At 41.4% G+C, this 12,967-nt stretch overlaps 1 protein-coding gene and 1 long non-coding RNA gene across 2 annotated transcripts; one reads left to right on the forward strand and one right to left on the reverse strand.

The window, feature by feature from the left end:
* Window positions 1-576: 576 nt before the first annotated feature.
* On the forward strand, window positions 577-1,212 carry LOC136829923 (uncharacterized). The gene has a single exon (XM_067089096.1). The coding sequence runs from the start codon at window positions 577-579 to the stop codon at window positions 1,210-1,212; it is 636 nt and encodes a 211-aa protein (XP_066945197.1).
* Window positions 1,213-3,672: 2,460 nt separating this feature from the next.
* LOC136829667 (uncharacterized) lies at window positions 3,673-6,559 on the reverse strand. The gene is made up of 3 exons (XR_010850433.1): window positions 6,394-6,559; window positions 4,925-5,124; window positions 3,673-4,001 (listed from the first exon to the last, which is right to left on the reverse strand). It is a non-coding gene; the product is annotated as an uncharacterized lncRNA (long non-coding RNA).
* Window positions 6,560-12,967: the final 6,408 nt, after the last annotated feature.

Here is a 12,967-nt window from a genome sequence, read left to right on the forward strand (position 1 = left end):
CCAATGTTTCCCACGCGTCTGCACCTTACTTGCAGTCACGCCTCTGTACTGATTGGACGTAATAAAGCACTGGAGTGTCCGACTGGTTTCCTTCTGCCTCTAACATGGCGCAGTGAGTAGGATGTTGTAAAAGGATAAGGATGTATACACCAGGGAGACCGTCTTTCACGACAAGGAAGGCACGACGATCCTCCTGGGGTGCCCACAGTACTCCGTTGGAGTAGCGCCAAGATCACCAGCTCTTCAGCATGTGGTTGCCGAAGGGCGAGATGCGTTGCAAGCCCTTAATGACCGCTTGGCTACAATGGCGAGTGGCTTGTGTCTACAGAGCAGTCCCAGGGCCCCAGCCCCACCACTACCAGAGAAGTGTGCTTTGGAAATGTCGTCGGCCTCCTTCAGGACTTGGAAACGGTCCATGACACAGTGGCTTAGGCTATATAAGCTTCAACCAACGGATGCAGTTCAACACATTAGGCTTCACTGCACCCCAGAGTTGCAACGTACACTGGATGCCAGGTATAGTGATGCACAGTGGGCTAATTGTCTCCAGAAGGGGCTTTGGATGCTATAGGGGCCATGGTTCTGCGTGCTTTGAACCAGGCCATGCATTGGGCTGAGTTTTTTGTGTATACGCAAGGACGTGAGGAGTCAATTAGTGAATATTTTGCAAAGTGCTCTCAAAAAGCCATGGATTGTGGCTTCCAGTGTCCTAGCTGTCATAGTGATTTGTCCGAATATATGCTTATTAGGAAGCTTATGGTAGGTCTAAGGGATGAGATATTGAAAAGAGACCTCTATAGGTCGTGTGATTCCATTTGTAGTGTAGATGCCTTAAGGGCAGTGTGTGCGACATATGAGGCAGCCCGCAAAGATGCTTCCATGCCCCAGCATGACACATGGCATCAAGAGCCACGTGCGGCCGACGTGGAGACAGACCCCAGCTCCCCTGAGTGTGCAGCAGTGAAGAGTGGTGAGAGGTCCTCAGTTTCCATCAATGCTCGTATGTGTGGGAACTGTGGAGTGCAGCATGAGCCAAGGAAGGTCTTGTGCCCGGCGAGAAATAGTGTTTGTCATGGCTGTCAAAAAATTGGCCACTTGAAACGGTTCTGTAGGAGCAAGAAGAAGATGGTGAGTGATGCCCCTGCTTCGTCAGTAACACTGGGAGCGGTCACCGCCGAGTACAACCCAGTGTGCAGCCTACTATACAAGTGATAGTGTCCTCATCAGTGCATGGGCCTAGGCCCAGGGTCACAAGCCTGTACAGGCTGTGGTAGACACGGGGGCCCAAGTGTGTGTTGCAGGCCCCACTTTGCTGTCGACCTCATTGAAAGACCTGCCCTTTCACAAAACCGCAGGGGCCTACGTGATGTTGCCAATGTTCGATTGGAGTGTATGGGGACTGCCCCTCTTCGCATTCATGCTCGTATCCAGAAATCATACGACGGTTCGTTGTATGCGATCGCGATGGTGTTGCCGTATCCAGAAACCATGCGAACATACGGCATTCGCATTTGACAATGTAATGTTGGAACCATAGTGAAGGAGGCGTCGCATGGGTACCCCTTTGCGATGGCAGAATTGAAAGAATGTAAATTTCAACTCTGCTTCAAAAACACGTAAAGTGATTTATCTACAATGTCTATTGAAAATATGAAACAATTTGTGGTGAAAAGACCCTGAATAACAACGCAACAAAGGTCTTGAAAAGAATACTTTTAAGAAGTCTTTGCCTGTCCTTGCCTGCCGACGACGGATGAATTCGAGCTCATCGTAACAAAACAACGGCAGTCAGCCACCTTTGTTGGAATTCTTTTCCTTCAAAATAGGCTTTCGTTGACGTGTTTAGAGTTTCCTTTTCAATACAAAATTACGTATTTAATTGGTATACATCTAGAAATCTTAATATGTTAGTGTTATATTGCCCAAGACAGTTGAAATCAGTACAGCCACTGAAGCTCACAGGGAGACTGCTAGATGATGCAAGCGTCAAATTCCATGTAGGAGCTGTTTATAATAAGGAAATTAGAAAGTATATGGTGCGGTGTAAATTACTAGGTAGGTTGCATGTGATGCAGAAAGTGAGATTGCCCAAGCCTTTTTAAGAAAAGTATGAAGCTAATTGCCTAAGGTAGTGGCTACCTTTATGGATTTTTACGATGACTTTCACAGGCAGTGAATTGCCAAATACAAGCCAAATTCCTGATGCATGACAGGCTATATATATAAAGTTCTAGTTTAGTTACGGAGAGAAGCATCTCTTGTCGTCTCTGCGCTGATATATTTATTAAGGAGTTTTCAGTATTTCCTTTAGGCTAATAGCCAGATACCTAACCCAACTTGGAATCCTGTTCCTCTCCTAGACCAAATACCCCTGGACCCCCTCCTGACTTAAATATGCATCCATAAGTAAACTAGAATTTTACCAATTGCCATTCCCTAGCCTAGTGAATATAAAAATATGTTATGTGGAGGATGGCATGATTCATTTTTGCAGAGAGCAATGTTGGGTGATGTAATTTTAGTGATAGGCAAAATTGAGAAATACTGTACAAACAACCCATACATGGAGGATGTTAATATATATATTTTTTTTTCATAAAGCTAATTTGGAGGATGTGAAATGCATTTTCTTGACACGCTAATTTAGAATTCTTTATTGGTTTTGGGAGGCCACAGGTAGATCTCATGGGGCTTAGGGTTCATTACTCATGACTCCAAAATATTTTCTACCTCAAGACTAGCACAGAGCCTAGAATCAGGCATGCATAGAGGCTTTTTGTTGGGAGACAGTGGTTATCCATGCCATTCTTATATAATGATACCATTTCTTGTTAATACACACAAAGAAAGACGTTATAATGCTGCGCACATCAAAACTCGCAATCTTATAGAACGTGCCATAGGACTACTTTATAAAAAAAAACCAAGTTATCAATACCAGTTAGAACAAAGTTGAATAACACTAAGAACATAATAATTGCTTGTGCAGTCCTTCATATTTGTGCCATAACAAACAAAATACCTTTACAGGATGAAGAAAATCTTGAATTGGATGATGCTGATGAACCTGATGTGGGTATCATTGAAAGGGCTGACAATATCCAAGAAGCTCAACGTAGGGGCCCACATTGTTGACAGTTTTTTTTTGTAGGTTGAGAGATTATGTATTCGTTTTGTGTTAATTAGGTTTAAAGTATATTTTTCCAAATTTTGTACATCCCAAAAATGCACCTAGGATGATATTGCAGCTGTTTTGCTTACAGTGCAAGAACCCTCAGTTCTGGTGACTTGCACTTTAATAACAATAAATCTATAATCTTATCACTTGCATCATTTAAGAACCCTTTAAATATTGAACTGGATAGTGACAACACATTAAACCAAGAATGCTTATGTCAGAAAGCTAGCAGCTGTATGTGCATGGTAAATTGTACCCGATACCAAGAAAATGAAAATACACTTCTTATTGACTTAATGAAATATGAAAATATAACTTATATGTTTGCCTTTAAAAAGGAACATTAATGGATTTATTTATTTTTGGTTCATCCTGAAAAAATATTCAATGGCAAAAGCAATCTAGGGTTAAAAAGAGGTAATTCATTCTAGATTACTAGAATTGACTGAAAGGATAAAGGATAAATATTTTTACATAAGATTTATTCAGGAACTCTTACCATAGTTGTCAATCTGACACCTTGAGAAAGACATGACTGTTGTACTTGCAAGATAAAAATGGTGATAAAATATTTGAATACAACTGTGCTTCAGGTCAAATCAGAACACCATTATTTAGAACTTCACTTATGATGTCTAATACAAATTATTCAGAAACACTAGTTTAAGAATTATATCATCAGGCTGCCAACGCAAGAGCCAGTGTCCTGCAGAAGGCGAGGGCAATCTTTAAGTTGATCTTGATTGTATTGTAGAGGTAGCATCATTAGAAGAAACACCACTTTCTAATTGTGCTGAGGTTAAAAGCAGTGGCTCCGTAATACCTGAAAATAATAAGTAAATAAATAAATAATTGATCTACTGCACCTAGATGTAAATCTCTTCTGCAACACACACACACACACACACATATATAATATATATATATATATATATATATATATATATATATATATATATATATATATATATATGTATATATATATATATATATATATATATATATATATATATATATATATATATATATATATATATATATATATATATATATATATATATATATATATATATATATATATATATATATATATATATATATATATATATATATATATATATATATATATATATATATATATATATATATATATATATATATATATATATATATATATATATATATATATATATATATATATATATATATATATATATATATATATATATACACATTATATACATATATATATACATTACATACATATATATTATTATACAATTATATACATATATATAATGAAAAATTGCTAAAATTACTTGTGTTGCATTAGATACTTCATTAATTACACCATCTTCTAGCACAGTATTGCTTCTAGGCTTAAATATGTGCAAAAACAGTGAAAGATGCTAGGCTATAAAATCTTTTTGGGCACTAAATAGTAAGCTATCTAAGAGGCCTACTCGTGATTTTAAAAGCTTTACTGAAATCTGGCAAATCAACATATTCACATGACCTTCCAACTAAGCGTTCACACTTCTGAACTGAGTATACGAGTGCTGGAACCTTTAGGTCACACAGCATTAAAATGTTATCTTAAACCCAGCCATCAATAATAAAAACATAACCATTCTGTTTTCCCAAAGGCATTACAAACTTTCCTGACAGGAAGAGTGTAATGGCCATCAAAAAGTTGAAGGTTCACTAGTTTATATATTTCATTCTTGAAAACATCCGAGCACTTACTTATTGTAACATCACGTATGGGCTCTTCTGTTTCATCAACTTGATGAAATGTTTCAATCACATCTTGTCCATGGTTAATTCTTCTGTCATCAGTGATGCAGCTATGACAAACTCTTCAGAAGACTTTTCGAAGAAATGGTGGAGGACCACCACCAGTTCTGCATAAATTCTTCTTGATGGCAGCATCTACCTGCTTCACTCTAGTAAATAAAAAAAAAAATATATTAGAATAAAAATATGTTTCCCATTGGTTTTCTAATTTATTCTAACGACTGTGACTTTAAAAACGGATTGCAATGAAATTTCAAAATATAACAAAAACCTACCGTCCTGTGTACTTCTTTCACCTCCAGAATAATAAGTTAAAACATCTATCGCATGTTTGAATTCATAAGAAATGTCATTTAGCATTTACACAAATATTAATGAGCACTTAAGAAAATAAGGTGAGCTTTGTGTGGCTGGAAAAGTGAGCTGCACAATATAAAGCATAATAATACCACCTAAGCTAATATAGTCAGCCTAAAAAGTTCACATACCTGCCATAATGTATCGTAGCCTTGCATACTGGTAGGCATTATGCAGGCTTCAGACATGCTAGCTTACGTGTGAACTCAACTTAAAAAAAGGGCTAGCCTATTTCAGGTGTCATCCTACTCCAAATCATTTGACCACCTGCAGACAACAGCCAAGATCTCAAATGTCAGCCTAAACTTTTATTAAAAATAATCATTTAGCCTAGTTTGCAAGCAGGTATCACACGTTAAAACAGTTTTATAATTTGGGAAACCTTGTATACCCATAAGAAAAGTAGCCAAAGTTTTACCATCACTTTTTAAAATACGAATAAACTGGCTGTAAGCTAATGAATGCTTAGTTTACTTGCAAATCTACCCAGTAACAATACGACAATACTACTGTGTGCTCCAGCCCTTCTATCCACCATGAAAATAAATTGTAAGACCCTCCACATAGCTATTCTGAGCCTAAATTAGAATATTACCCAAATTTCCTAATAAAGACATCAATAGTTACAAATTCACGTCAAATTATACAAACCTAATGCCTGATACACCAACTGCTTTTTGTAATAAGCTAGACATTACTGACCTAACCTCTCCTTGAGCACCCATGCTTATTTAGCTGGGGCTATGCCCCTCAGACCCCTATGATTTGGTTAGCCTAACCTTACCCTAACCTATTCTAATATGTTTCATTCTATTTATTTGAAGATTAATATATTTATATAATATAATAGCTTTAGATGATAAACTGGTGTTCCCTTGGATAAGCTTAACCAGGCTAGGCTAGCCTGATGTGATTATTATTAACAATTTAACAGGCAGCACAAGCCTAGGCCTTTCATAGCCTAAATTTCTTTTAACCTAACTGGTAGTTTACACACCATTTTACTCACAGCAGCCTCAAGTTGCCCTGACTACAATTACAAAACAAAAATGCTTTCTTACCTGCGGTTTACATGGTCGAAACAGCGCTTGACTGCATTGATGAACGAGGAGGTTGGTCAGGATACATGGCGTTAAACTAGTGTTACATCTTCCCACGACCCCTCACGGTTTTTTCCAAAGTTCTGCTTTCTGTAGATCGGTCGGTGATCACATTCTCATGCTCCTTTATTAAATTAAGAAGCATTAAACGCTCAGAATCAGCTATTGGGGTGCACGTTCCATATTTATGTTTAGTTGCTTGCGTATTTCCGACTTTGTTTACATTTTCGCACGGAATCAGGACAGCAAATATCAAATAAAAAAATATACTACAGATATGCAGTATCTTTTTCTAATAAATAATAAAGACATAAGGACATATTAATTCAATATCACTGTAATAAAAGAAATTGCCTATGATACTGATACAGCCTTGTAATCATCGATTCCAGGCATTTCATTCCCAGTAACCGCATATGTTGGTAAACCTGCTTAACCAGCGATGCGATGCGATGGAGTTGAGGCCGTCGTACGATTTCTGGATACCACGATAGTTCTTCGTTTGGGACCATACAACCGCGATCGCCTTCGTATTGACAAATGCGATCGCATGGTTTCTGGATACCAGCCTCAGTACGGTGCCAGGACACCCATCCAAGAAGTGTATTTTATCAAGTCTGCAAGGTCTTGCTTCCTTTCATTGGCTGCTTGTAAGGACCTTGGCCTCGTGCCCCAGTCCTTTCCCCACCACCTACCAGTGTCAGCGAGCCTGCACTGGAGCATGAGGTCCCCACACCCATTGGGCCATCCCTGCCCAAGCCCTCATCCATGCCCTTTCCACCAGTGGAGGAGAACGTCCCAAAGTTGGAGCAGTGGCTCTTGCGCCATTTTTCATCATCAACTTTCAATACAGAGAGGGAGCCCTCCCAGTCATGGAGGGCAAGCCGCACCATATTCACCTACTGCCGGGGCAACCCCTATGCATGCCACACCCCAGCATCAGTGCCAAAGCATTGGGAGTCAGAAGTGAAGAAGCAGTTGGACCAGGACATCAAGAAGGGCATCATTGAGGAGGTACCCACTGGTGAAGCAACAGAATGGTGTGCGAGGATGGTCATTGTTGCCAAGAAGTCAGGTCAGCCCCTGCCGCACTGTGGACTTTCAACGCCTTAATGCCTCCTGTAGGAGAGAGACGCATCACACCCCTGCTCCTTTCGACATGATCTCTGGGGTGCCTTTACATTCCTTCAAGACAGTGGCAGATGCGCATTGGGGCTTCCACCAGGTGGAGTTAGATGAAGAGAGCCGCAGACTCACAACCTTTATCACACCCTGGGGCGTTACCGTACAGAAGAACACCCATGGGACACTGTTCAGCTTCAGATGCCTACACCAAGAGGTTTGATGACGCCATCAAGGACATCCCCAAAAACACAAATGTGTGGACGATACTCTTCTGTATGACAACAGCGTTGAGGAGGCCTTCTGGCACACCCTATAATTTCTTGGACACGTGCTAAAAAGGGCATAACCCTCAAGCCAGAGAAATTCAGTTTCTGCCGAAGAGAAGTGAACTTCGTCGGATTCCAGCTGGGATGGGATTCCTACAGGCCCACAGAGGAGAGTCTAGCTGCCATACGGAGATTCCTATGCCAGACAACCCCTCTGTCACTGACATCAGGTCATGGTATGGCTTTGTCAACCAGTTGGCACCCTTCCTCGCCACTGCCCCGCTGATGGAACCCTTTAGAGACCTCCTGAAGAAGTCTACAAGCAAGAATGTGTACTGGGATAGCAACCTACAAGAGAGATTCCATAAGCACAGGAGGCCATATGCAAGCTGGCCAAGGATGGGCTGGTATACTATGACAAATCCTGACCTACAGCGGCCCTAACAGATTGGAGCAGGGATGGGATTGGGTTTGTCATCCTGCAGCAGTACTGTGCTTGTGCCTCGGCTGATGCCCCATTTTGCTGCAAGGGTGGGTGGCGTATTGCCTTATGTGGAGCCGCCATTTGTCGCAGGCTGAAGCTGGGTATGCTGCTGTTGAGGAGAAGCCTTAGCTGTCACATGGTGTCTCAAGAAGGCCAGGCTACTCCTGTTGGGCTGCCCCAACTTACTGATCGTGACTGATCACCGCCCGCTGGTCAAGCTCCTGGATGATAGAGAGCTGAAGGATATACTAAACCCAAGACTCTTCCGTCTCAAGGAGAAGACCCTACAATACAGGTTCCAAGTAAGATACTTGCCAGGAAAGAGAATTGCGCTGCTGACTTCTTATCACGCTTCCCTGCTCTCCGTTGCGAACCAGATGTCAAGGATTCTGAACTTGAAGAGGATATGACTGCTGCCCTTTGTCGCTGCTTCGGCCACCGCCCTTGAGCAAGAATGCCTCATACTGGATGAGGAGAGGGTCAAAGAAGCAGCCTCTAAAGACCCTGTGTACCAACTGCTGGCAGCTAAAGTTGCAGTAAATGACTGGTGCCCCAGAAGGCACAGGAGGTGGCCTGCCTACGTCAGTTTTACTCAGTTAGGGACAGGTTATCTATGGTAGAAGACCTGATAGTCTACACTTACGAACAAGGATGCCCCACATCTGCTCATCCCAGAGGAACTTCGCCATCAAGTCATTACAGGCCTTCATGCAGGACATCAGGGTAGACTCCATGCTCCGCAGGGGCTAGACAATCGGTTTACTGGCCAGGGATGGAAGGCGACCTGCAGAGCCACAGGGATGGATATGCCTCTTGTGATGTACATGCTCCATCACAACCTGCTGAACCATTAGTACTCACACCACCCCAGAATACCCATTCCAGTCGACAGTGGTGGACATGTTACAGTTGGAGGGCCATATGTACATGGCCTATGCAGACAGGCTCACCGGGTGGCTGGAAGTGGCACACTTCCCACATGGCACAACGTCATCAAGAATTATATCAGTCTTGAGGACATACTTCACAAGATGGGGAGCACCAGAGCTAATCTCGACAGATGGGGGCACAAACCTCATTAGTGCAGAGACCACATCATTCTTCAGAAAATGGGGGTTACAGTACGCCTGTCGTCAGCCCATTACCCCCAGTCTAATGGAAGGGCCGAAGCAGCAGTCAAGACTGCCAAGAGGATCATCAGGTCTAACATAGGCAAAGGAGGTGGCCTGATTGCAACAAGGCATCCCTGGCAATTCTTCAGTACCTCAATACACCCTAAGGGGTTTGACAAGTCCCCAGCACAGCTCGCTATCGGCAGGCAGCTCAGAGATGGAGTGCCAACACCCAGACAGCATTACAAGGTGGAGAGACACTGGGATGAGATAATTCAGCGGATGGAGCTACGAATGGCAGAGTCCCAAGAGGAGACCCCACCATATACTGGTACCAGGGAGCTTCTACCCCTGGTTGTAGGCTGCAGGGTAAGAGGCAGGATCCTGTAACCAAAACCTGGAACCGATCTGGGTTGGTAGTGGAGTCTAAGGGCCACCGACAGTATCTCATTAGGTTGGATGGAAGCGGTCGGGTGTCACTTAGAAACAGGAAGCACCTGAAAGTGTTAAAACGGCAACCCCAACGTCCTCAGCCATTCCCCCAAGCCTGAACCTGCTCCACTCGTCCAAAAAGGCGCACAGTGCAACCCTCATGGATGGGCGAGTATGTCATGGTGATATCGAGCGTTAACCCATGCTTGTGCTTGTGTCACCTTGTACAATTACATTTTGTTGTGTCTTATGCTCATTTTATCTTTTGTTTCAGTAAGCTGAACTGGATAGAAATTCTGTTGTGCAAAACATATTTTATGCATGTACTATATATTGTTGCCATGCATGTCCTTGTATGTTGTGACACTCAGTGTTAACCATTGCTTTTTGTCCTATGGGATCTTCCTTTTACAGCTTTCTTTGTCTATATATATGCATTTAATACATGTTTACTTATTATTTTCATTTAATATTTTGCCATTCTGCCATGCCATAATCTTAGGGGATGGGATGGTTGATTGTGTGTGATGTATGTTGTCAGGAGGAGAGCGGAATTGGCGCTAATGTTTCCCGCGCGTCTGCACCTTACTTGCAGTCACGCCTCTGTACTGATTGGACGTGTAATAAAGCACTGGAGTGTCCGACTGGTTTCCTTCTGCCTCTAACACCATGAGATCATTAAACACATTTGGTACTACTTTAACAATTACTCTATTCCTAGTATTTATAAAATGGACTCCTATAATCGAGATACGAACCAATTTCGTGTTTGAAAATAACATTCTACTAACAGCATCCATAGAAGGGTATGCAGAAAACTGCCACCCAAAGTTCTTTCTCCTAGAAGGGGTTGAGTATGGCGTCATACTGTTACACTGAAACTAGTCACTGAAAGACTCAATAGATGGCAGCACCGTCTAGCGCAGTCTCCCTGCCTATGCAATGCTCGGGGGGGAGGGGCCACCACTCAAAATAAGAGAACTTTAACGAAGTTTTCAAGGTTTATATATAGCTGCACTGTCACTTAAACCACATTTACTATGCTTACTTCAGCACTAACAGCACATATTCACCGATCCATCACAACATTTTCTCGGCGAACTTGCAGTCTACTGTATAGACCCAGAAATAAGCACAAATGAGCAGGAGCAGCAAGAAAGTTGTTTACCCCTTATGGCTTCTTATTCCCCAGTCTACTAGCAAAAATTAGGTAGGATTATAAAATGTACACTTGCCAACTTTCACCATTATCCGATGCTTTGATAAAAAGTTGTTGCCGAAAAACCGTTTCATCGGCTCTGAATCCCTTGGTAGGATAGTTAGATCGTTATGGTTGAGAGCTGCCCTACTGTTGAAAAATCTTCATCTCTGATATTGCTTTTGCATCGCACAGCATGGCTACTCATGTTAGACGCCTCTGGGTTCCATAAGTTGCATCCTGTACGGTAGCTTAATTAAGCCTCTATGAGAGTCACTTCGTTCCCTCAGCAGCCTCCCCGCACATCCCACGTATGTTCCGTGGTTACATCGCGGATATGTGTATTTATATACAATATTGGATGAAGAAGGGCGCTGAGACGATCCTTGACTGTAAAAAATACCCTAATGGTTAGATGATTCTTTGGTATTAATTTAACCTTTAAAGCAGGAAGCATTTTCCGAATTAGGGAAATGCAGTTCTTACATGAAAGTGGTCGTCGTATAGAAGGGGAAAAGTCGCATCAAATTTCATTTTTGGGGGTAGTCAGCACTGGTAAGGAAACTCTCTCGCATTTCTCTAAGTTGTTTGTAAAAAGATTGAGTAATAATTGTGTTTAAAATAACTGGTTAAAAATAAGTGGAGGGTACGGATTGACTCTCATAGAGGTTTAAGCTACCGTACTGGATGCAAGTTATCGAATCCAGAGGCCTCTGACATCAGAAACTATGCTGTAGGGTGCAAAAGCAATATCAGAGATGAAGGTTTTTCGATAGCAGGGCGGGTGTCAGTCATCACGATCTAACTATCCTAGAGTCTATTATTATAAAGAGAACTGTTTCCTCGTTAAATACTCAATTGTCGTCAACTCAGTTATATGTTGCCTAGCTTTTCCTTTATGCATACTTTATGTTTTCTCTTAGTATTATTCCCTCATTTCGTTTGGTGAGTCTATCTTGGTTCCCTTGACCTATATCTTTCTTGGTCCTTTCTTTTCTCTTGTTTTATGTTCATTTATATACCTAATTTTAATTGCATTGACATTTTTTTGAATTTAATTTCTTTTTCCATTTTTTAATACCGTGATTCTATCTGTAGTCAAATTATTTTCTTTATTAGCCTTGAAAATGTGACATGAAACGTCGGCAATAACTTCGTAATAATGGAAGTCTTCGTTTCCCTTGTTCCTTGAGGATGTGTATATTTTGAACCGTGGCTTCTCCTTCTGTGTGCGTGTGTAAACGTGATATAAAAGATTAACAGTGTATTTGGTTCCGAGGATGCTAAAGCAACGAAACGCAAGATGTTTCACCTTTAATCTCAAGCAATATCTTGCAGGCTACATACAACAGAATAAAAGATTGCAAAGCTTTTCAAATAACTGCTAAGATTGAGCAGATATATACCCATTTTAATGCATACCAAGTTCATTACATTTGTGGTTTGGTCCTCAGGTGAGAAACGGCCATCTAGGGATTTGCTTAGGTACTGGGTAGAGCTAGGATAGGCAAAGCACATTAAACAATGACTCCCGAGTTTCTTTGCTTATTCTTTAAATCTAATTATAATGCCTCGTGCAGTGTTTTCACCAAACTATGATTTATGAATCTCATATATCCCTGAGGGAAGATAAGATGATGTTCAGGAAACTCCACATCAAAGGATGAAGAGGTGCCTCTTCATAAATGAAGCTTGATGTGAAGGTTTCAACTTGTACCAAAGGGATAAACGGCACAATGCGTTGGAAAAAACGGGATTAAGGACTAAATTCAACAAACGCCTCCTCTTTCTCCGTGTACAGTATCTCTCTCTCTCTCTCTCTCTCTCTCTCTCTCTCTCTCTCTCTCTCTCTCTCTCTCTCTCTCTCTCTCTCTCGTGCATGTAAGCCAAAATGTGTTCAGCCCTTCCTTTCAACTAT

The sequence above is a fragment of the Macrobrachium rosenbergii genome, chromosome 45 (assembly GCF_040412425.1).
Source record: "Macrobrachium rosenbergii isolate ZJJX-2024 chromosome 45, ASM4041242v1, whole genome shotgun sequence".
NCBI lineage: Eukaryota > Metazoa > Arthropoda > Malacostraca > Decapoda > Palaemonidae > Macrobrachium > Macrobrachium rosenbergii.

Coding starts and splice junctions, on each gene's coding strand:
- LOC136829923 (XM_067089096.1), top strand. CDS start 577: ATGGTTCTGCGTGCTTTGAACCAGGCCATGCATTGGGCTGAGTTTTTT.